The 24,624-nt window shown below is 41.9% G+C and overlaps 1 protein-coding gene across 2 annotated transcripts in view; it reads right to left on the reverse strand.

Annotated features, from left to right (window-relative positions):
• EML6 (EMAP like 6) overlaps positions 1-24,624 on the reverse strand; it is an 854,573-nt gene that overhangs the window by 550,720 nt on the left and 279,229 nt on the right. For both annotated transcript variants that reach the window (XM_069234186.1, XM_069234187.1), the window contains exon 7: positions 15,173-15,374. In XM_069234186.1, coding sequence (XP_069090287.1) covers positions 15,173-15,374 — 202 coding nt within the window. The remainder of the gene's footprint in view (positions 1-15,172; positions 15,375-24,624) is intronic.

A 24,624-nucleotide genomic window follows, 5' to 3' on the forward strand; every position in this document is an offset into this window, starting at 1 on the left:
TTTGCAAAGGCAATGCTATCACTTCTGAGACATGTAATTGCAGACTTGGGCGGAGCAGAAAGTGTTCTAGAGGACCACTAATTGCTCTACTTGATGTCCTCTCAAACAGGAAACTTTTTATGAAAAAAGGAGCACTGATCCCTTTAATGGACATAGGTTGGCATTAGAAAACGTATTTCTCATTTAAACTGTAAACTTTGCACTTGTATAGCGCACTACTCACCCATTAGGGTCTCAAGGCGCTGTACTCATACCGCTATGGAACCCCTCCTGGCTTTTCCCTGTGAGGTGCCCACTCCTGGGCACCCCCAGGGTGAAGCCAGGCATCCAAGCGCTGTTGGGGCCGTTGTGGAGATTAAGCAAGCTATTGCCCAGAGTTGCAGAGTGGGACTCATTAATTAGATTAGGCACCGAGGCGAGAATTATCTGGTCCAAGGAAATTGAGCCCAAGACCTGCCGAAGCGGGACTTGAACCCTGGTCTTGAGCCAGATCTCTGCTTCAGGGTCTGCTGCTCTAACCATTGTGCCACACTTCTCCGCATTTAGGGAATGCAGATACAGGGACGGAGGTCTGCTGTCCCTTCAAACCTTCATCCCTGCCCTGACAGTCAATCAGATGGAGTCACAAACTGCGCCCACCCTAACTACTATTTATCAGGCAGATCACTGTGCTACACCCTGCAATGTAAAATTTATTGTAATACACTTAGTCGTAGTGATTTACAATCACACCTCTACATATTTATGTATAAGTGGATATAATGTAATCTTAAACAATTGGAAATATCTTGGATTGGTGCTCTGTATTTATCAAACACCCTACTGCCAGGGGTGAAAAATCACACTGAACCATGAGTTACACTGTGTACATTAAACAACAAAATATGCCACATCACTCAATTAGAAGTCCTGGGATGCCGTGTAGCTGCACTGAAGACAGTTATTAAACAGCCACAGTTACTTCTGGATCTCTTGTTATTGGATGCAAACTTATACATTGAGCAGTGAAACCTCACATATGAAGGGCCTACTGCTTTAAGGACTTCTGTTACTACTTCCACATTTATATATTTGGACAGATATCATGACCAGCAGCAATTTTCTCTTTGGCTCATCTTAGATATAGTAACGTACTATGGATCTGTTATCACTGGAGCCTTTGCATTTACTACCTTATTCTACTTAAATTTTAGCCTTGAAAAAGTCACTTTGTGATGAAACACGTGTTGGCTGCTGTCCAATTACAAATGTACTAAAGATTACAGAACTGTTCTCTCTTTAATAAACCATATAATTAAATCATCAACACGGATCATTACTATATGGACTTTCAATTTTCCTTGTACTTCTTCTTGAGTGCTGTTGTAGCTTCTGTTGTTTAATGTACAATCTATGATGCAACATTTTAGTACAAAGGTCATACTGCAAAGTGCATTTCCATTTGCAAACCAGTGGGTCTACAACTTCCACACACCTGATTTGCGAATAGGAATAGTACATTAGGTTCTTGATCATTTTATGTGGACTCTGTCTAGGAACAATATTGCTCAGCTTGTCAAGATATCCCTATCAAGGCCTGACTGGGTGCCTATAGGTTGACTTGGCAAAGGTGTTAAAGGTAGACCCATAATTCACAGAGGATGTAGTGAGCACACAACGCTGGTCTTGCCCAGGAGGGTTTCAAGTTGATTACAGTATTCTGCCTGTCTCTTAACATTAATAATGTCATAATCAGTCTCAAAACCAAAGAAGACATCAAACAAAGATATTTCCTAGAATTCCTATTATTGGTAATTGCTGTGGATGGACAAGTAGATAAACAGAATTTCCAGTTTTTCCATTCACAGAATGGCCCGTTTAATTTTACACTTCCTAAACCATTATTTAATGTCATCTCGTATGATGACACATTTTATTCTATTACTTTCATACATCATATTGTTTCTTCTTTCAAGCAGTGCTCGTCTGACCACGGCCTAAGCAGTATGTAAGGCTTGCCTTTTAAAGTCATGGAATATTCATGAATTAATTATTGACAAACCTTCTATGGTCACAAAGGCTGACTCTATTAATATTGATTGGTGAGACCACTGCTTAATTCCTTTTTCCTGCTGGTTTTCAAATCCTGAGTATCATTCAAAGTAAAACTCTGAGTTGTTCTTAAAACCTTTCTTTTATTCAGTTTCTGCTGCCATTAGAGGGAGCATTTAGAAACAGCTTACATGTCCAAAACTTGTGAGGAACATCACCTTTAACTCTATTCATGCATCTATCACTCTATCATTTCCTAGTAAGCTTGCTCATCTTCAGACTTGTTACTTCACATCTAGCTAGATTTGAATTGCAAGACTCCACCAGGACGCCTATGCATCGTTTACTTCTGCTCCTGGCAACTGGAACCACAACTGGACACTACAGGAACAGACAAGACTGCAACACCTGAGATGACCTTGCTTTGCAACATTGTTTCCCCAGCTCTGCAACATTTCCCTGGTTGTGCATCCTCTGGGGTCGGCAAGACTTCAGCTGCAACAAGAAGCAAGAAGTAATCTCCCTTGGAGTGCAGTAGTCCCTCCCCTGCATCTGCAGCCACCTACAGCAACGATGACTGGCTGCCTGGATCTGCTCTCCTCTGGGACAGCGTGGATCATGCATCACAGGTAGTGGTCTGAAGTGGTCCCCTTGGTCCTCTCTGCTCGCTGTCCAACTTGAGAGACTGAGACCTTGCCTCTCCTTGCACTGCGACTCTTGCAGAAACCAAGACTTGTTGTCTCCTGCTCCAAGGGATCCTCAGCCTCCGAGTAGCCCCAGCCACCAGTACTTCATCCTTGCAAGGACAGTCTCTCCTCTGTTGCTCCAGCGATATGGAACTCCACTCCATGGGTGCGGACTGGGCCTCACTGCAACTTATTGTGTCTGCTGCCAGTTGCCTGGGAGGGCTGCAATTGCTTTGGCTGACTCTCCCGACTGCTGAGTATCAGCCCAGACTCCCCTCCAAGGGTTGAGTCCCCTGGACCTTGCTGATCTTCTTCAGCCTTGCAACTCTTCCTTTGCCTCCTCTTGCAGTTGTCAAGGTTTGTTGGTGGTTCTACTAAACCACTGACATCTGCGACCCAACAACCGATGTGCGACACCATCTGCACCGATCCAAGGACTCTTCTGCAGCTCCTGGACTTCACAGCTGGCCTTCTTCTTTCCCTGTAGACCCGGATCTACATCCAAAGAAGGGTGGGTAGTGGCTCCTGTCCCGACTGGACACTTCATTGTGGACTGGACTCTGCCCCCTTCTTTTTCAGGTCATCTTCCAGAATGCACCTTTGGTCTTCTCTGGTCTAGTCCTGTTCTCGCACAATCCATTTTCTAAGTCCTATTGTTAGTCCTTAGGAAAACCAGGTACTTACTTCTGCTCTCCAGGTCGCTGGGGGGTGGGGGTGGGTGGGGGGGAGGTGTCACAAAGCTACCCACTCACCTCTTGGGGTCCGAGTTCTCCCAGTTCCCTTCTAACTAGTCCAAGCCTTTGGGTGGGGAACTTCACTCCGCATTCCACTATTTTAGTATATGGTTTGGCCCTCTCCTAGGGCCCTCACTATATTCTACAATTCTTGCCAGTGCTTGTTGTTTGTATGCTAATTTGTGATTGCTATTGTATATATATATAAATATAGTAGACTTACCTCTGGTTAGGGGCCTGCCAATAAGTAATCTAGTGTAGTGTTACTGTAATAAAGTATGTTTATCTTTGTAACACTGTGTGGTTTTTTCATGCATGATAAGTTACTGTGTGACTGTTGTGGGATTGCATAAGCCTTGCATGTCTTCTAGATAAGTCTTGGCAGCTCATCCACAGCCACCTCTAGAGAGTCCTGGCTTCCTAGACATTGCCTTCATTCACTAATAGGGGTTTCCTGGATCTGGTATAAGGTGCCAGCACCATAGGTGTCCACCACACACCAGGGCAGCTTCCTACATATACTTCACATTTCTAGTTTCTAAGTAGAACTTTCTGGGGTACCTTAAAACTCACTAGGTTCTGCAACAGGTGTGCTCAGACTTTGACTAAACCTCCCCTTTCCATATCCCCCTTCAGCCCCGCCTCACCATCACCGCACAAGTCCATAGCTGTACTGCCAGGGGCACACAAATGCCTCAACAAGTCCTTGTATATTATGATGGCCTAGAAGAGAAACTTTGTTTATTTGGCACGTTTCAAGTTCAAGGCCTGATCGGCGCAGAAGGGCATAGTGAATTGTGTATTTGTAGTGATTTAAGATCCCAGCCTGTACCAGAGTATGAAAGTTACTATTTAAAAATTTTATTACACACAGTATAAGACAGGCTTACGCGAAATGGTTTAGTGTTTAAGATAACACAAGTGCTTTCAAAGTATTTGTTTTAGTGATAGGTAATTAGACTACCCCCTAGTGCAAATATTTTTATGTGTTCAATAGAACTAGGCTTTCCAGAACTCAGCTTATATCACCCTTACATTACCTCTCAAACAGAATAAAGATTTGTTGCTATAAAAATACAAATGACTCCACTGATAAGGGTTTATACTGGCTCACACAAAGCCTTTGCTTTTGGTGACTCTTAAATACGCTCATTTGCATTTCTTTCAGGTAGCAGGCACACCCTGGTGAGAAGACCTAATTCTTCTTGTGCTCTCTGTCACTCCTTTGGCCTCACAGCAGAGGAGACCATCCCCCTCAAACTCTTTGTTGGCCTTCCCCACTCACCCTCCCTTCACTTTGACCCAGAGCCAACCAAAGGTCAATATTAACCATTCATGGACGGTTGTGCTAAAAATAAAAAATAAAAAAAAAAAAAAAAAAAAAAAGGGTTGGCTACTGCTTATGTAAAAATAAAAAAGTATGGGCTTATCAGTCCCCATAAATCCCACGCAATTCAACCTCTGTTCAGATGTCCATTTCTGTGAGTTAAGGGGGGCAGTGAGAGGAGGAACGGCAGAGTTGCATTCAGACGCTGAGCCCTGAACGTCCACACCACTGAGGCATCAGAGTAATGTTCCAGGTGAAGGCGGAAAGGAGGGACGCCTACGCATAGCATCTAAAATATGCCAGAGAAGAGGGGATGGTACGTGGAGGATACTTTTTTTGTCTACAAATCGATAGAACGGCTTCTTCAAACAGATATCCTGAGAAAGGTGGATTGATTTTGTGGCCTGTTTTGTTTTTTAAAGGGCCATTACTGCCTTTAGTGTAGCAGATGCAATGGCACTAAGGCCAGGGGTGCTGCACAGAGGACTGGGTCCAAGTAGCAAGGGATAAGATGTGGGAAAGATGGGTCTCGAGTTGGTCAGAGAAGGCAGTCAATTTTGCAGGGCTGTAAGTACAAAGGTGCTGCAGGTGAAGGGTTGTGCGGGGCCAACTAAACCCCAATTAGACTGCTTTACTTTCCTTCTATGCTTGCACTGTATCCTAGTGCACCCTTGCTGTGCCAGTTTTGCTTTGGGGCCTCACACCAATGGCTCAAGGAAGAGGACAATGAAAGTAAAGGAGAAACCTTTGCTGGGCCTCAGAGAGATGGCAGGGAGGGGGATGAGGCAAGATGAGGGCATAGTTTTTAACAGGGCAGGCCTGACTGCCTCCTTTGCAAGGCAATAGCTATCATTAGTGAAGCGGGCAAGGGGTATGAGCGGTCCACTGCATCACAATTATGACTATCTTATTTTACAAAAGGGGTATGTGGGCCCATTTTCCATGTAAGCATTAAGGCTGTGTAGTGGGCAACAAGTGGGAGCTCATATTTTTCTGAAAGGAACATTGGGTCAGAATCAAGATCAGAGAGATGGCCAGGTATGGTGGGGAAAGTGTAAAAGAGGCCGAGGAGATGGCCTGCTATACTCACGGCTGCAGCTATCATTAGTGCAATACGTGCATCAGCATGGGGTCCAGGAGTGTGGCAGGCTTACAAAACCCCAATTATGGGGAGTGGTGTTTTTGTCAATTTCTAATTTTGTTGACATATTTGTTTTTTATATGTCTCACATTTAGTGTGTATTATGAGCTACTGAGTTACTTCTGAAATTATATTGTAAGCCCCACCCCCTTCACTCAAATCTGACCCTCCTGTTTCCCCAATTCTTGCCATAATATTGTGGGGGTGGGCCCGACTTTAAAACATTTTGCTTAGAGGGGCTCAGAGCAAAAATATTTGAAGATCTTGGTTCCAAAATAACGGAAAAAAACAAAATAACGGAAAAAAAGCTTATTTTGATGATAATGCTCTGCCAAATGTATTGGCACACTTAATTTTTTTATAGTCTGATACTGGTGGAATAATATTCTTTCCTCTCAGGCACACAGTACAACCGGTTGGAGAATTACATGCCTGCTTGTGGGGAGGCTCAGGGGTTGATATCTCTGCCATCCCTTTATGTTACTCATCCTTCTAAACACTTGCACAAGCTGAGGGCTGATGAAGCATTGCAGCCACCAAAGGCCTATTCTTCTTGGTGAATGTACATAAATGTCTAAACATGGGAGCCCCTATTGCCCCAGTAGAGGCTTTAAGGGTCTTGAGCGTCACTTTTTTTTAATCCTAGCTTCTTACGTGTGCCCTGTTAACTAGCGATGGTTTCCTCGAGTCCAAAAACATTTAAACTTTTATCATTAGGAAGAATGATTCTTGGGGTAATTACTGTTAATATGCAATTGTGGGTGCTCCCAACCCACTTTTTTAATTTGATGGACCATTAAAAAGTTAAACTTAAAGTTGGTTACAATGTATCAAGTGTTTCAGGTAGAAATATGCAATATTTTGCAATACAGCAAACTTGATTGTGTTGTGTTTATATTTTTAGTTCCTTGTCAAAAGTCAGATAACTTATTCTTCTCATTGTTAGGTCTGGCATTAGCCAAAACCTTTTGTTTTTCCTAAATATAGACAAACATACACAAAGGGGGCTTTTGGTCAGCCCTCTTCATATATTGGTCTGTTGTAGTGCAATTTATATTTTCTTTCCAGATCTTAGAGCATACAGTATGGGGCAATGAATTACCCCACATCAGCCATTAACGTTTTGTGAGAGACAATATTCTGCCCAAGCACTATGTTGTCACCAACACAGATAATAAACTGATTCCTTCAGGTGCAAGGGACTGATGGCCTAATGTGTGCTTTGCCTTTATAAAACATGTTTTTCCTTTTGCAACATTTATTTTCCTTGTTTTAGGGTTAGGCAGCTCTCCAGACAATGCAACAGGGCCCTTGCATGTGCATACTGCAAGCGAACACCAAGCTTGAAAATCAGCTTTGTAACTGTTTTAAGATGGCTGCTCGTGCATACATTTACATGGGTGGCTTTCTTAGAATGTTGATTTTATTTATCACTATCAAAAATTATTTCAAGATAGCATCCCCTACATGCGTATATGTGTGGGCTCATGGGAGACCATCTTTTTTTGCAAACCCTCCTACAAAAGGGATCCCAAGCTGCCACCATGTACAGGCGCTTACATGCATATGTACTCGGACACACAAGTGGTCTTTTTTAATGGTTTTTCTAAACCTTTAATACAAAACAAATTCCAAGATGGATGGCCATTTTAAAATGTTTTTGTAATAAAGCAAGCCAGTTTCCAAAGGAAAAAGCACTTGCAAAACCAATAGGTCTGCATCCAATGCCAGACATAAGGGTGTTGCCAAGGCATGTTCTAGAATTGTATTAGACTAATCGTTTGAACTTATGTTTTAATATTACACCCACTTAGGTTACTTTTTTCATTTACTCATACAACCAACTGTATTGTTCCCGGTTTCTTTCAGTGCACTCACATTCCTATGAATTTAACGATCATGGGTCCTTCTTTAGTTATCCAGTCAGTGCTTTAGATGGGCAGGTAAAGTCAAGCACTGAATACCCCACTTCCTAAATTTCAAAAGGAGAGTACCGGCATATATACAAAGGGGTACAGCGCTTTTAATGGAGGTGTACCAGCACGTCTCAGTATCAAAGAGGTGATCTGAAATACCAAGTAGCTACACTTCTAGATTTCAATTTCAAACACTGTATTAACTTTACCCTTTTAACCTAACCTGTCGTTTAAAGTTCTGTTCCTTTCCATAAGCAATAGCCCCTCATTATGAGAAAAAATAGTAGTCGTCTCAGTGATGTCCTAATTATGTTCAATTCATTTAAACTTAAAGCATTCTTCCCTAAACAGATTTTAATATGTTCCTTAATATTTGTAATACACGAGACATTTATTTTCTAATGAAAAACATGTTTTACATTAGACTTTTGCTATGTGGTTAGCCACAGCATATTCCACCATCAGCCGCGGCCCGTCCTTTAGGGCAGAGGGGCCATGCCCCCCCACCTTTTGCCCCTCATAAAGAGTGCCTGTCAGGCTGAGCAAAGGTCAGCCTGACAGACACTCCTCATGTTCAGATTAGGCAGCCAGGAGTGAGACATGCGCAATTTGCACAGACTCCTGGCTGTCTGAGCTGAACTTTGCTGGGCTGAAGACGTCACAGCTCCTATGGGCGTGACCTCCTCAGCTCCGCAAAGGTGCCTTGAGGCCCTTCCCCTCGGTGACGAGGGGAAGTGTCACCCATTGACTTCGACCTGGGCACTTCAGGTTTAAGCCTGAAGTGCCCAGGGCGAGTGTTAATCAGTGACACCTTGTCACAGAGTGGGGAGGGGTCAGCAGTCTCACTGACCCCATCCCACTCCGTGGCGAAATTAGGGCTGCTGCCTTCCCTCACTGGCTGGGACCTCCGAGGCTGAAGGTAAGAGAGAGAGTGAGTGTGAAGTTAAGTGTGTGTGTTTTTTAAATGTTTGGTGCATGCATGTATGTTTGAATGTTGTTGAGTGTTGTGAATGGATGTGGGTGCGTGTAAGAATGCATGAGTGTGAGTGTACTGCCCGCCCCCTCCCTCCTAAAATTACCAGCCGCCACTGTCCACCATGCACTCCAAACTGACAAGGTTGAGATTGTCTAAGGTCCCTTTGATAGTGCCTAGGAGATGTTCGAACTGACTGAGCAAAATGGCAGATATCTATAGATTCGGAGGATAACTACAACTCACAGGTTAGCTTTACTACATGAATTTGCCTACTTTATGAATTTATCTCTTTCTGTGGGTATAGAGGGCATTGACCTTCTTACTCACTGGAAGATAACACCTTAAACCAACATGATTTGTTTTTCTGTTTTTAAATGTATTGCTGTAGATGCTCAATAAAGTATATTCTTTGCTAACTGTTTTCTATGCTTTCAAGATGATCAATGCATGCAAGATATAATGTGACAACACAACGCAAGTTGGGTTATGCAACATGGTGTCCATCGTGAAAATATAGTAAACAATGTTTTATACACTTTTAATATAGCTGGTCGCTACTATAAGCTTTGTAAATGCAGGGGATTTTAAGTGTCCGGCATTGGCAAAGCCAATCGTGGCTACCAAGGTGGCCCAAGTGAAGGTCAGCAGGGGCAGAAAAATATTCTTAAGACAAATGAGCAAGTGGGATCTGGAGCAACTGGAATAAACAAATGAGTAGTAATCAGGAGGCAAAACATGGAAAGGGGTTCAGAAGGGGAAACAGCCTTTACAACGTGGTGAATACCACGCAATACCTTTACCACACATGCTTTTACCACAAACCAGTAAGTACATGCGATGTGTGTGTGTGTGTGTGTGTGTGTGTGTGTGTGTGTGTGTGTGTGTGTATATATATATATATATATATATATATCCTGGTGGTCACCAGTAGGTAGTGTAGGTAGTTATAGTTAGGACCTAGTTTCCATAGGAAAATTATTTTTTGGTTTGCTTATAACTTTGGCGCAGTTTGATGAATGTGCCCTACTTTGTCTAGTTCCACACGGGAAGTTTTGCAGTGATCCGTAAAGTAGAGGGCAAGAAAAATGGGGGGTCATAAAATTAGTGTTTCACATTATTTTTCATAGCAATTTTAGACATGAATACAGCATGATGGAATTACACTAAATTCAGCACAAAGGTAGATCTTGGTACAGAAATATATATTTTTTTGTGATTTGCACTAAATCCGTTCAGTAGTTTTGGAAATATTAAAGGTAGGGGCTGCTCTTCCACTCCCCCGCCCCTGTTCAGCGCCAGCAAATGAAAAATAAAATGATGATAAAACAATTTTGTTATTTTATTTTTCATTTCCGACTGAGCTCTGTGAGTCTTTAAAAAACAGTATTATTCCCCTAACATCACCCATGCCCCACCACTTTAGATTGGCGGCAGCTGCCACTGAATAAAGGAAAAACAAGTTTATATATCTAGGTACACAGATCTTCTGCGGATCTGACACATCTCATGTTGCTAACACTTAAACCAAGAAGTACTGGCAGCCATCTTGGGACTTGGACTCAGATAAGTCCCAAGAAAAAAAATAGTAAAACAAAAACAAAAAAAACATACTCTGACTCCTGGTGGTAGGGACCCCAGCGGCAGCCAAAAACATTTTATTTATTTAAATGTTTGCTGGTAAATCGTGGTGGACTTGCGAATCCACTGCAATTTTTTTAATATTTTTTTAAAGCCCAGCTTATTCTCTTGATCCCATCTTCTACTTGATTTATCCCCCGATTTCTGAGCACCTTCTCCTTGCTGCTGACTCTTTTCACTGCTTTCTACTTGCTTTTTCTCTGTTTTCAGTGCTTTCTCCTTGCTTTTCCCCCTGTTTTTGTGTGCCCGCTCCTTGCTTTTCCCTTGTTTTCACGCCATTTCCCTAATTTTTGTGCGTCTTCCCCTTGCTTTTCCCTGATTCTCACTGCCTTCTCCTAGCCTTTCCCCCTGTTTCTTTCCATTTTCTCAAGTTATAGTTAAAGGATAATTTTAGGCAGTAGACTGGGTAAAGGTATTTGGGTGACAAGGGTACTGTTAAGATTTAGAGTGGATAAGGTATTTGGGTGGCAAGGGTATTTTTAGGGTGGGTCAGGCTATTTCGGAGGCAAGGGTATTTTTAAGATATATATATATATATATATAAATATATATATATATACGCACACACACAGGCACATATGTATACATAGGCATGTATATACACATTTATATATATATATATATATATATATATATATATATATATATATACAAGAAAGAAGTGACTCAAACAGATGATCTCATTAAAGAACAAAAATAGATATTTTTGTTCTTTAATGAGATCATCTGTTTGAGTCACTTCTTTCTTGGATATTACATTTTCTTGTGGCTCTTTGTATCCTTGGGATCCAGATTTTTGCCCTGGCTGGCTGTTGTTTTCTTGTGATCCTGCATCTTCCGGTATATATATTTATATATATATAATTCACTGAAAAAAGGTTACAGGGGGACGTTATAGTTAGGAAATAGAATTAAAAAACACAAATTCACTTAAATAACTAAAGGTTACAGGGACGTTATAGTTAGGCTCACAAAACCACAGAAATTCACCTGTTATAGGTAGAGTTATCTCAAGTAACTATAACTTGTGCCCTAAGTTAACTATAACTTGTGTCCCCTCCATTTAAAGTTGAAAAGAAACTACAGCAGGAAATGACCACAGAGTCACCTAGACTAGAACCCTTAACCTTTAGTGTGTACATCTGAGACCTTAACCACTAGGCCAGAGGTGACTCCTTACTGTACATTGTCCAGACTTAGCTACGAAATTCAACCCATAGATTTTGAGGGTAAAAGGACTTCAATGTTCCATCACTAAGAATGTTTAACAGTAAAAACACTAGAAAATAAACAGACACACTGCCAAGGGTTACGAGGACTTGAACCTTCAGCCTACTGAGTGACAGCACAAGACCTTGGCTATTAGGCCAGAAGTGACTCTGTACTGCTCGGCATCCAAACGTAACTATAACATTAGTACCAAACATCTTTCTAGTTTGATGCATTGAGAGACCATTACAATGGCAATCTCTCTCTTTCATCCCAGTATGGGGAGAGAGGGAGAGGGAAAGCGAGAGGGAGAGGGAAAGCAAGAGGTAGAGGGAGATGGAGAGGGAGAGGGAGAGAGAGAGAGAGAGAGGACCGTAAGGAACATCAAGGTCCCTGCAGTCCTAGCCGTCTCCCTGCAGCCTACTGGAGCCAGCACTGCCCCCAGATACAGGGAGCAGGCATTAAATAGCAGCTGCTTGTTTGTGGGAGCAGTGTTTTCATAAGTTTCACTGCACGCATATTTGTGTGCGGAGAAACAGATGAAAACTTCACTTTTTGCAAGTGCGAGCTGTTTGGCAGCTCTCAATTGCAGAAAGTGAAGTATTTGCTCTGATTTGGCTGGAGCTGTCAAAGGTCCTGCCAAGTCAGAGCAAACAGCTATGTCAAAAGGGTGGGCACCCCAGGACATAGCAGGAGCTGGCCATGGCGGTCCCCATGGCCATTAGTGGCTCCTCGAGGGGGGCTTTGCGACCCCCCTCCAACGTAGATGGCCCTGGGGAGGTGGTGGTGGTCTCTGGGGTTCTGCAATGAACCCCCTATCTTTTTCAAAATTAGCCCTGAGGAGGTGGAGGCTCAGGGGCTGCAGGAGCTCATCTCCCCAGCCGGATAGCCCCCAGCAGTGTATTTCAACTTATGCCCCAGGAAGGTGGTAGTTCCTGGGCCTGTGGGGGGGACCCTAATCGGCCCCCTGTATTTGATGCGATATTGTGACCTGGGGAGGTGGCAGTCCCTGGGGTTGCCGGATGGGAGGGGGGGAAATTGGGGGGGGGGGGGTCAGTGGCCACTGCATTCAAAATGTCAATGCCCCCAGGACCTGGCCCACCCAGGGGCTTCTCAAAAACAAGCGTGGCAAACAACACTTGTGGTTTTTTTCCCCAGAAAATTGCAGCAATTTTTTTTTTGAAGTGATTTTTAGCACTGTGGGGTCCCTCTGGGACAACAGCATCAGAGCTAAGAGGTCAGGGTCACTCTACCCTGGCCCCATGACTCATTTTTTTACTTTTTCTGTGGGACTCGGCTTCGGCCAAGTCCCAAGATGGCTGCCAACACTTCCTGGCTGAACTTTTGGCAGCTAATCCGAGCTCTGCAGCTCCGTGCACAAGTTCATTATTATTCGCGAAGTCTTCAGGGAGGAACCGCAGCCCTAGTTGAACAAGTTACTTACCTTCGTTATGCTTTTTTGGTGGATACAGTATCTACCTGTGGATTCATCACCTTTTGAATACCCCCAATGTGCCAGCATTCGGTGGAAATTTTTCCTCTCTAGCTCTCCACGTCGATGAGGACGTCACAATGGAATGACTCCGCACACAACTCTGTCTGATGTCATCGGAGCTGTAAGAAGTCCTTGCCGGCGTGTTCACGTCAGTTTCCTTTTTTCCATGCCTTCGACATGTATGTTTTTTTTTTCCAGCCTCTCCTTGTGGTTACACTGTTTCGATGGAATTTCATTTTCTGTGTTTTGTTATGCGACAATGTCTCCGCCTAAGAAATCCAGTCATCAGAAATACAAATATATTTTCCGTTTAATATCTCAAAAACTACAGAACGGATTTACACCAAATGACCAAAAGCACAATTTGCAGAACAAAATCTAGCCTTCTGGTTAATTTGGTGTAATTCCGTTAGCAGTTTGGGCTGTAGTCGTGTTCAAACCTCCTATAGAATTAACCTGGGCAATGCACGTTTTTTGACCACCCTCCCCTTTTTATCAATCCCCCCTTGACGGACACTCCAAAACTTCCCATGGCCAACAAGAATGACCGGCACACTTTTTTGGGGGAAATTTTCTGAAGATTCCTCAAAGGCTGCCAAAGTTAGACGCAAGTCAAAAAAGGCTTTTTCTATGGAATCATGGCCCTAACTAGAACTACCTAGTGGCAATCGCCACTAGGGAATATAAATATATGTAAATTATAAGGGTTTCACTTACGAGATATATACTTACTTTTTGCATGGTAAAGGCATATGCGAGGTAATGACTGGCGTGGTAAAGGCAATGTGTCGTAATGGACGCATGGTAAAGGCATGAGTGGTAACGGCATGTGTTCGATCATACAACCATTCAAAAGAGAACCCCATGGAGTAGTAAAAGACAAATAATATGTAAAGATGAACAGAGAAAAAAGTAGTACCCATACATCAGTTATGTAAGGATCGAATCAAAATGCATGGTCCTGGGGTAAGACAACGCCACAGAATAGGGAGGAAAGCAGTGAATCCATATCCAAAGTAGAACAGTAAAACAAATCCAAACCAATGAAAATGCCTATAAAGAATGGATTAATGCTACCTGCAACGGACAGCAAAAGCTGCTCATAGCAAGAACCTGAAAAATAAAAGCAATATAATGCCCAGTTACATGTTATGAATGAAGTAATTGTATTGGGTTAAATCCTAGCTGATTTTCTGATTTCACAGAAAGCAAACATTTGTGACATTGGGCCAGATGTACTAAAACTCAATTTTGCATTTCCTAAATAGCGACTTCATAGAAATCGCTATTTAGGAAATGCAAAATTCTATGTACAGACATACCAATTTCCTAATAGTGATTCCTGCAGAGCAGGAATCGCTTTTAGGAAATCGCACATAAGGAATCCCATTGCATTTGTGACAATGGGCCAGTTTTGCATTTCCAAAACTGCTATATGGGAAATGCAAAACCAAGGATCGCAATGGGAAAAAGGCCCCCCTTCATGTGCCTCAAAAATAGTGGTGCACATGTAGAGCACACACATGCCCGGGGACATGTGTGTGCTCTATAGCAATTTAAAAAAAAAAGCATTTTGGGGTGTTTTTTTTAAATTGCACATGCTTACCATGACTTCAAGTCGATGGTAACTGCATTTCCTAAATCCCCAAATAGCATTTAGGAAATGCCTTGTACATCAAAATGGGAACCGCAAATAGGTAATTCCTATTTGCGATTTCCTATTCCGGGGACAGCAAACTGCGATTTCTACAGTGTAGAAATCACAATTTGCGATTTCCTAAAGGCCTTTGTACATAAGAAAAGGCCGTTTTGCATTTCTTAATAGCCCGAAATACCGATTTGAACCATTAAGAAATGCAGAAGGGCATTGTACGTCTGGTCCTATATGTATACACTTTTTCTATTTTAACTATAATCCAAACCCTGATACAGTTTTTGTGATTTCGCCTGAGACAAAAAGCACAACATTCATTGGAAAAAAATGGCTGCCAGAGATTGACTGATGACCTCAGCACTTACCGTACAGAACGATCATCGCTTCCAGTCACAGCCAGTGGCTTCTTGGGATGCGCTGCCAAAGCCCAGAGCTCCCCTTCACAGTGGCCTTGCATTATGAGCATTGGTTTGTCTCTTTCTCTGACCATCACCTCAAATATTTCACTGTCCTGTGTTCCACATAAAATTCTGTCTGCCTTCCAACAAACGCTTCTGATGGACAAGCCTGAAGAGGCGATACAATGGAAAAGATCAGCAGTGGATAGATTTTAGATTTGTAATTAGCGATATTTGCAAATAAACCAAGCTTGTAATTTTTTTTAAAGAAGTGGGTTATGCATTTATAGCCTTTAGTTTTCTTTACCTTACGTCAATTTCAGAGTTCACTTATCATGGCCGGACTGGGAATCCAAAGCAGCCCTGGCAATTTTGTCAGACCAGCCACGCACAGAGGCTAGAAACAAGAGTGAGTGGATTATGCTGAATTGCTGTTTTTGTTACTGGGGTTTGATATTGCTGCACCATTTCAAAACCAGCCACCAATAACAAAACCAGCCCCCACCCTTCCAGCCTCCTGGGGAACCACCTGATGCCTGCTATGGCCAGTCCAACCCTAACATGTATTCGATCTCTACGTTCTAAATGTTTTCAATCAAGGCTACTCACTTTTCCATCCCATTGCATCCACACTCAAATGTTTCACCATCATTGGTGTTCTTTGAACAAACGTGCCAGCCTTGATTGCTTCAAGCAGCATCCGTCAACTACATTCATTCACAAGTAAAGCAGCAAACTACCCAGCCCCAGACACCCAGGAGACTGGAACTGTCAGTACTCAGAAACCCACAGAAAATGTTTGACAAAGAAAATGACAGCTTTAGCAGTTATCATATTTAGGTGTTGCCCCCCAGCAAGAGTCGAGTGTATTCTATTCTTGTACTTGCAGTCTTTCACATCACATCAGTTTTAGATTCACTGTCTATACGCAGAGAATCAAAACCTTTCCCACTCACTCACTAACATATTTGCAGCCCAAACAGGAAGAGAGAGGGAATGTTCAGTAACAGGGGCACGCATCTAAAGTGTCTTCAATGTTGTAGTATTTGGTTCGCCAGACCATGCATGAAAACAACAAAGGTGGTTACCGGGAGGCCATGAAGTAGGGACCACTTCAGCTTCAGCCATCTGACATCCATAAAGAGGTGTGTGCTTTGCAATTTTGTGGTGAAATCACCGTGTCAGTTTAGAAGGAGGCGACCCTAGCAGAAGGCTATGTATGATTTTGGCAAATCCATAAGCAGATCATACATGCGCGGCTCACATGGTTAAAACATGTAACACCTTCTCTTCATGTAGACAGTAAGCATTGTTTATGCAGTAGCTGAAATTCCCAACATATTTGAGCTCTTTGCTTCCACATGCGGAAATGGTACGAGAACTATTGGTGTCCAGGCAAAATGAAATATTAGCGATTTTGGGTCTGATGTGCAAACATTTTTCATGGTTTCAGACAGTGATTCCGACTATTTGTAACCATAATTTTTTTTTTTTATTATGTACACAACCTATTTTAGGAGCCAGTATATTATCACTAACTCCTACAAATTAGGATCTCTATTTGGAAGGGGTGTGTTGCAGGCGTTCCTTGAAAACAGTAATGCTCTAGAAGATTTATAAATGTTTTGTGCTGGAAATCCAGTTTGAAAACATTGAAACTAGACCAACAGCTGAGTTAAGGTGGTAGGCCATTCTTAAAAGAGAAGGGGTCCACATGGGACCTCTTCCCTGTTGAGAATAAATAAGTTTGTTGGGAACAAGGCAGTGATGCAGAGAACCACTGTGAACTCTCAAACTCTTTAAAAGAAATATGTTTTAATGTAGCCCAATTTCCTTTAATGAAAATGGACTACATTTTAAAAATGGTTATATTATTTAAATGAGATTACAAGCAAGATAGTGTGCTGACCCTAGCCTGCCACCATCATTGTCATGGCATCCGATCGTCTAAAGCTGTAATTTGCAATTTACCCCAAAAGTATTCGTGATAATTATTTAAAAAACGTATTCATGATGTAGGTCGGATTGTGACCTATTCCAAATGGAAGTTTTAAAGACCAATCAATTAGTACTTAGGTCACCTCACAAAATCCCACTTAAATCGTAAAAATACTGGTCGCAATTTGTGACTGGTATTTTGCGGTCAGTGTCTTGTACAACTTGACCGACATTATCTGCCCCTCCTTCTGAAAAAGGCCCATTCTGATGGTGCTGTAGGAGAACTCTCGTACCCTGCCTTATGCTAGTTCACTTTTGTGAATCGCACAGTATAGAATTGTTTGTCAAAGGGACACTGCTAACAGTCCGTGTCATAGCTATGTTTAGTTCAACAGGTGCAGTGGCACCAGGGCACAGTGGTTTGAGGGGTCCACTGTCCAACAAATACAGCCGTTTTTTTTTTTACCACCCACCTAGGGTCAAGGGGATTCCATTTCCTTTGCTTCCATGGGGGCCCTTGACCCCCTTGGTATTCCACTGACAAAAACACACTGCTCTGCCAGTTCCCCAGAGTCTACACACGACCCCCATCAATTGCAACAGGAATACAAACCACACAAAGCATAACCCACAAAGGGAGCATGTGCAACTGATAAGTCAGATTCATATATAAAATCATATTTTTGCAAGTGATAGTGCATGTGTCCAGAAGCTACGCACAGGGACACAGCCAGTACTCACTTGAACTACACAGTAGCGAACCCACTGAGGCACCATCTTGAGAACAACAATTATGCAGACAATGAAATACCAAGGATCAATAGGCCCTCAAGCAGGCAAGCATCCCCACCCCCAATCCACTGTCTAGGTAGAGGTTCTGTGGGTCCCTTGAAGGCCGTAGCCCTCTGCCACTACACCTGCTACACTACTGATAGCCACATCTCTGTATGCTGATGAATTTCTATGTAGAGTGTAACATACTACACTAACAGAAAAACATACTTGTATCTAGCTGATTTAGCTGAACTGATATATTCAGATACAGAAAAACAAGCATTTGTGGAACAGACACACCACAATAATGCACCAGATAGTGACAAATAGGCTAACCAGATATTGAAATGTTCTCTGATGCTATCCACAAAGACATGTTCAGACACCATGCTTGGCCAAACTTCTTGGAGCAGGGCTCCAAGACGTTTTGAAAACCCAACACTCCTAAAGCAAATTTAGAGGTGTTTTTTTAAAAATATTGAGAGGTACCCAAAAAGCAAGCAGAAAATGTGCATCCTCAAGCATCTGGCAAGGGTAAAGGTGAACCTCCCTAAACAGATGTATAGATAGATTAATAATGGGTGGAGTACAATGTAGAGCTGTCTATAGGTACCTAACAACACAAGTCCCGGTGATCAAGGTTCCATCACTCACACAAACTTAACCATCAGAATACATTCCCCAAACAGTATGCCCATTCACACCAACATCTGGTTCAGAAGGTACTGCAAAAACAACCAAAGGCAAAGGATTCAAACATAACTGATCCCCTTACAGCACTGCTTCAGTGGCACAGACTGCTATCCTTGTGGAGGGCATAATGGCTTTGTTTAGCTTTCTAACCCATTTATTAAGGGTACAGTAGGAGTAGCTTCAAGGTTACATTAAAGTTCAGATTGATGACATGTGTTTGAGGAAATTACACCACTGGAATCAAGGAGAGGTTAATCATCAATGATTCCATAAAGCTTCAAATCATGAATCTTTAGAGTAAGGGGCCCTACCTTCTACTATCTATATCCTTTGATATACTGGTCAGTTTGTTAATATTTGAGGTTCATGTGAAAATCTCCTACCAGCACAGTTAGTAGGTCTCAAAATACATTTTGCTGTAGATCTCTACCTTAGAGACAATTGTTGAGACACCCAAAGATGTGTCCCCTGTAGAAGGTTCACATTAAAATGACATCCTTGCATTAGTCCATTGTGGATACTGTTGTATTTAACTAAATGTTGCAGTTAGCACAACTGCTGGTGTTTGCAAGCAATATATACATTTTTTGTTTTGGGATTCTTTTTCTTTAAAAGATGTATTTGATTTCTGCACAACTATATAAATTAATTACATTCATGTGATCTGATCAGAAGTAGGATTCCATAATTATTATTATTAAGTAACGCTATTTGAAGGAAATATGTCCTGCAACACAAAATTGCAAACTTATGAAAACTTGGAAACTCATTATGAAGCATTTCAATGGTAAAACATGTGTTTGGTCTAGTCTTGATAACCAATCCGATCCAAGCTATGCTGCACCCTCATGGCACACTGATGTATGCCCTGCATAAACTGTGCACAATCAAGCAACTGCAGTCAATCTGCCCATGCCACGGGCGCTTTTAGCACTACAAGACTACCTCCCAGGCAAATATTATTGTAATAACCAGTAACATACGTCTGATAAAAACCTGAAACAAGTAAACCGAAGTGACATTAAATGCAACATCGTTCAGGAATCCTCCACTGTGTGTAGCAGATAATTAGACAAATACTAAAATGTTGTCTTAAATGTACACTACAAGCCAGTAAACCTCAACAGCTCTCATTTAACATCAGTTCCTCTTCACAAATGTCCCAATCAACTCACAAAGAAGTGCTGCATCGTTGGAACGTTGATGGATACAACACTACACAATACTAATCTGATATTGTGAAAGATATGGTACACTGGGCTACGTAACAACCACACAGATTTTAAGTGCTGCTTAAAATGCTAAAGGGTTAAATCCTTCAATGGCATTCTGCATGTGAAGCTGGCAGATCTTATTCGGGCCTCCATGATCAAAAACAAACCAGGGAGATAAACTTCAGCTGCAAACTTTTTGCAGCAGAAAGACACAAGAATAGTTTAGTGATTAGAGTGCCTGTTGTGAAAGTATTTTGTACCGTTCAGGTGATTGATCCGATCACAAAATAAAGTGCTGCCTTTCCTGCCCAAGTAGTTGGAGTTTTTAGCCCCTATCGGCAAATATGGCGATCCAGCCAGGAATGGATTTACTGCTTATTTAAAATTACACCAATCGGCATGAATTTCAATGCTTTCTTCTCTGGGACCACCACCACTTCCGTCAATAAGTGGTGACAGAACTATTGAATAGAGTTCTAGCATCTTGAGCTGAACATGCCACAGTATCATTATATTTGTATGACAGAAATAGGAGTAAAAAGGTTAAAGAACGGTCTTTTTAATGCAGGGAAACCACTAAAAGCTATTCCACTGAATGAGGAATGTAGAAACTCTCCAGAGGTACATTCACAGAACTTAAGCATATTATGGCATACATTTCACCAAGACAATCACTTTCGCCAAAAGGTTTGCAGACAGGTTTCCCCACCTGCAGTAAATGAACTGACAGATATAGCCATTTTGGTAAATTTGCTCTCAATTTGCTGCTTCACCTTACTTATATAAATAAACATGAGGTAGAAGGATGTGACACTTTTGATGAGGTGTCAGATCCACCTATCCTGGCAACGGGTCACCTAAACGATGAGAGAAAGACACGCTTTGTCTTGTCTAATGATAAGCAAACATGTCATTGCGACTTAATTTGTGCTTAAAAGACTAGCAGTACCTGAAGTATTCACGCCTCAGCATGCTTTCCTACTATTATCTTTTAGGTTCTTCAAATTTTACCTCCTTTCTTTACCTTCTTGTGCACCCATATATTTTCGTGTCACTTTTAAGGCACCAGAGTCAATTTCTATCTATAATCTGGACAAATATGGGGGGAATGTGGAGATTTTTTTTCTTTTAAAGATTGCATTCCAGTTCGTTTTTCAGACAGACGGCCAAGAGTTCTGGAAGGCGGACAATGTAAATGTTGCCCTGAATACTAAGTTTGTTAGTACCAACTATGAAGATGTTTTACAAAGGTCCTGGTAGGCATTAGGGAGATAGAAATGTGACAGCAATAAGCTATGGCTTAATACCTAGATACATTTTGGTACACATTTGATGACAGATAAATACCCAGGAAATGTAGTAAAACCGTACATGTAAATACAGGGAGTGCAGAATTATTAGGCAAATGAGTATTTTGACCACATCATCCTCTTTATGCATGTTGTCTTACTCCAAGCTGTATAGGCTCGAAAGCCTACTACCAATTAAGCATATTAGGTGATGTGCATCTCTGTAATGAGAAGGGGTGTGGTCTAATGACATCAACACCCTATATCAGGTGTGCATAATTATTAGGCAACTTCCTTTCCTTTGGCAAAATGGGTCAAAAGAAGGACTTGACAGGCTCAGAAAAGTCAAAAATAGTGAGATATCTTGCAGAGGGATGCAGCACTCTTAAAATTGTAAAGCTTCTGAAGCGTGATCATCGAACAATCAAGCGTTTCATTCAAAATAGTCAACAGGGTCGCAAGAAGCGTGTGGAAAAACCAAGGCGCAAAATAACTGCCCATAAACTGAGAAAAGTCAAGCGTGCAGATGCCACGATGCCACTTGTACCCAGTTTGGCCATATTTCAGAGCTGCAACATCACTGGAGTGCCCAAAAGCACAAGGTGTGCAATACTCAGAGACATGGCCAAGGTAAGAAAGGCTGAAAGACGACCACCACTGAACAAGACACACAAGCTGAAACGTCAAGACTGGGCCAAGAAATATCTCAAGACTGATTTTTCTAAGGTTTTATGGACTGATGAAATGAGAGTGAGTCTTGATGAGCCAGATGGATGGGCCCGTGGCTGGATTGGTAAAGGGCAGAGAGCTCCAGTCCGACTCAGACGCCAGCAAGGTGGAGGTGGAGTACTGGTTTGGGCTGGTATCATCAAAGATGAGCTTGTGGGGCCTTTTCGGGTTGAGGATGGAGTCAAGCTCAACTCCCAGTCCTACTGCCAGTTCCTGGAAGACACCTTCTTCAAGCAGTGGTACAGGAAGAAGTCTGCATCCTTCAAGAAAAACATGATTTTCATGCAGGACAATGCTCCATCACACGCGTCCAAGTACTCCACAGCGTGGCTGGCAAGAAAGGGTATAAAAGAAGGAAATCTAATGACATGGCCTCCTTGTTCACCTGATCTGAACCCCATTGAGAACCTGTGGTCCATCATCAAATGTGAGATTTACAAGGAGGGAAAACAGTACACCTCTCTGAACAGTGTCTGGGAGGCTGTGGTTGCTGCTGCACGCAATGTTGATGGTGAACAGATCAAAACACTGACAGAATCCATGGATGGCAGGCTTTTGAGTGTCCTTGCAAAGAAAGGTGGCTATATTGGTCACTGATTTGTTTTTGTTTTGTTTTTGAATGTCAGAAATGTATATTTGTGAATGTTGAGATGTTATATTGGTTTCACTGGTAATAATAAATCATTGAAATGGGTATATATTTTTTTTTGTTAAGTTGCCTAATAATTATGCACAGTAATAGTCACCTGCACACACAGATATCCCCCTAACATAGCTAAAACTAAAAACAAACTAAAAACTACTTCCAAAAATATTCAGCTTTGATATTAATGAGTTTTTTGGGTTCATTGAGAACATGGTTGTTGTTCAATAATAAAATTAATTCTCAAAAATACAACTTGCCTAATAATTCTGCACTCCCTGTAATCTACACATCCTATTGAAACTATTCATAGATAGCAGACGTTAGCCGCTATACATCGGGGAGCTTACTGGAAATGTTTTCCTTGAAAGTGTGCTCAAAGTGTTATTTCTCTTTCAGCACTCTAAGGCAGGAATAGGAGGAAGGCCCTCAGTTGTACGGATACTTTGGTCTCTACTGATTGTGAACACAAAGTATGTATTGGATTTCAATAATTTGAGGTACCAAAGAGAAAATACAGGGAAGTGAGTTCATAAGGAACCCAAGTGAAATGGTTGTTTGGAACTGTTCTGCTTTCGTAACAGATTTCAAACCCAGTAACACGTGTTCACAATGCAAAAACATTTTCAAATTCGACGCACCCTAACGAATCCATCAGCATGTGACATGCATTCTCTCCTGAGGCAGAACATCAGTTTTTGGAACTCTGAAACAAGTATTCCTTCTTTCTACTTCCCAAGAGGCCGTGAACTAGATGCAATATGGGCAAGTGATTTCAGAAATGCTGTTTTGAGGCGCCTCCCAATCACAGGGTGATGGAAAACAAGTAAAATCATTTAATTTCACATTCTGTGCACACTTAGTAATTTACCACTTCGTTCTAATCCCCGAATGTCTCACATCAAATTTTTAAATAGAATGTTTGCAAAATGTCCAAAAGTGGCATTTTCTTCTGGCACACTCCTCAGGCTAAATTCCAGTAAACCACGAAGGTGAGACCAAATATTTATCAAGCTGTGTCTCCGTGGCCTAAGGATAATTACTACACATTTGAAGCTATACATATTGATATTGCCTGTACCTCTACCTCAACAATGCTCACTGACCATCACTACATCCTCCCACAAATCCTCCTCAGTGCAGGCCTCCTTCTCCTCCAAAGAGGTGGATGTTGATCATGGACCCACACATGCCTAAAATACTAATGCCCCTACCTGTGGTGTGGACCTTGTCCTGCAGTCTGTTTGAAGCAGTTTTTACTTTACTAGCTGCTGACACCAAACGTCTTCTGTACATTGAAAGGTAGAACAGTCACAATAAATGAGATTCTCAACTGCGTGAAGCATTGCTAATGAGGCATGCAGTGTGACATGTATCACAGTAATCAGAAGATCACTTTTACTGACATCTAAATTCAAGAATATAGGGATCTCATGACTTCAATCTACGCCAAAAAACAGACACAGACAAGAACAGCCTTCCCCATTGCATAAGCTTAGGTCTGTAGAACTTCAGTCAATTTGAATTCCTGGCATTTCCTCAGATCAGAAGGAACTGCTCAATCAAGGAGAACTACTTTAATTTCACGGTTTGCCTGAATGACAAACAGGGGACAAGAGGCTATTGAAAAGAAACTAACAAAACATACATGGAAGAGGGCATGGCTGGATCCATGCAAACAGCTAGAGAGGAAAGTCGAGCATGAATAAAGTGGAATATGTAATCACCTACAGTCCAACTACAAATGATTCTAGGACGTCCCTAACCACAAATTAGAACATTCTGGAAACCTCTGCATGCTCTCAGGGAAAACTATCACTTTGCGTAGAAAGAAATTCTAGCTTGAAGGACTGGGTTGTCAAATCATACCCCCAGTTAACTCCCAGGATACAAAAAATATTTCCTCCATCTGGAATCTCCCTCCCCTCAAAGGGACAGCACTGGTATGGGAAACTATGCGATCAAGCACTTACATGTGGTAAAATGACATAATCATACTGCAAAATGAAGAAGGTGGTTTATGGCATACTCTGTCCATGTAACAAAATCTACATTGTGAAAACCAGCCAGGAAGGAAAGAAAAGACTAATGGGGCATAAAACGACAATTATTCCATATTGAACCATTTTAAAAAAGACG

Source organism: Pleurodeles waltl, chromosome 5, assembly GCF_031143425.1.
Source record: "Pleurodeles waltl isolate 20211129_DDA chromosome 5, aPleWal1.hap1.20221129, whole genome shotgun sequence".
Lineage (NCBI taxonomy): Eukaryota > Metazoa > Chordata > Amphibia > Caudata > Salamandridae > Pleurodeles > Pleurodeles waltl.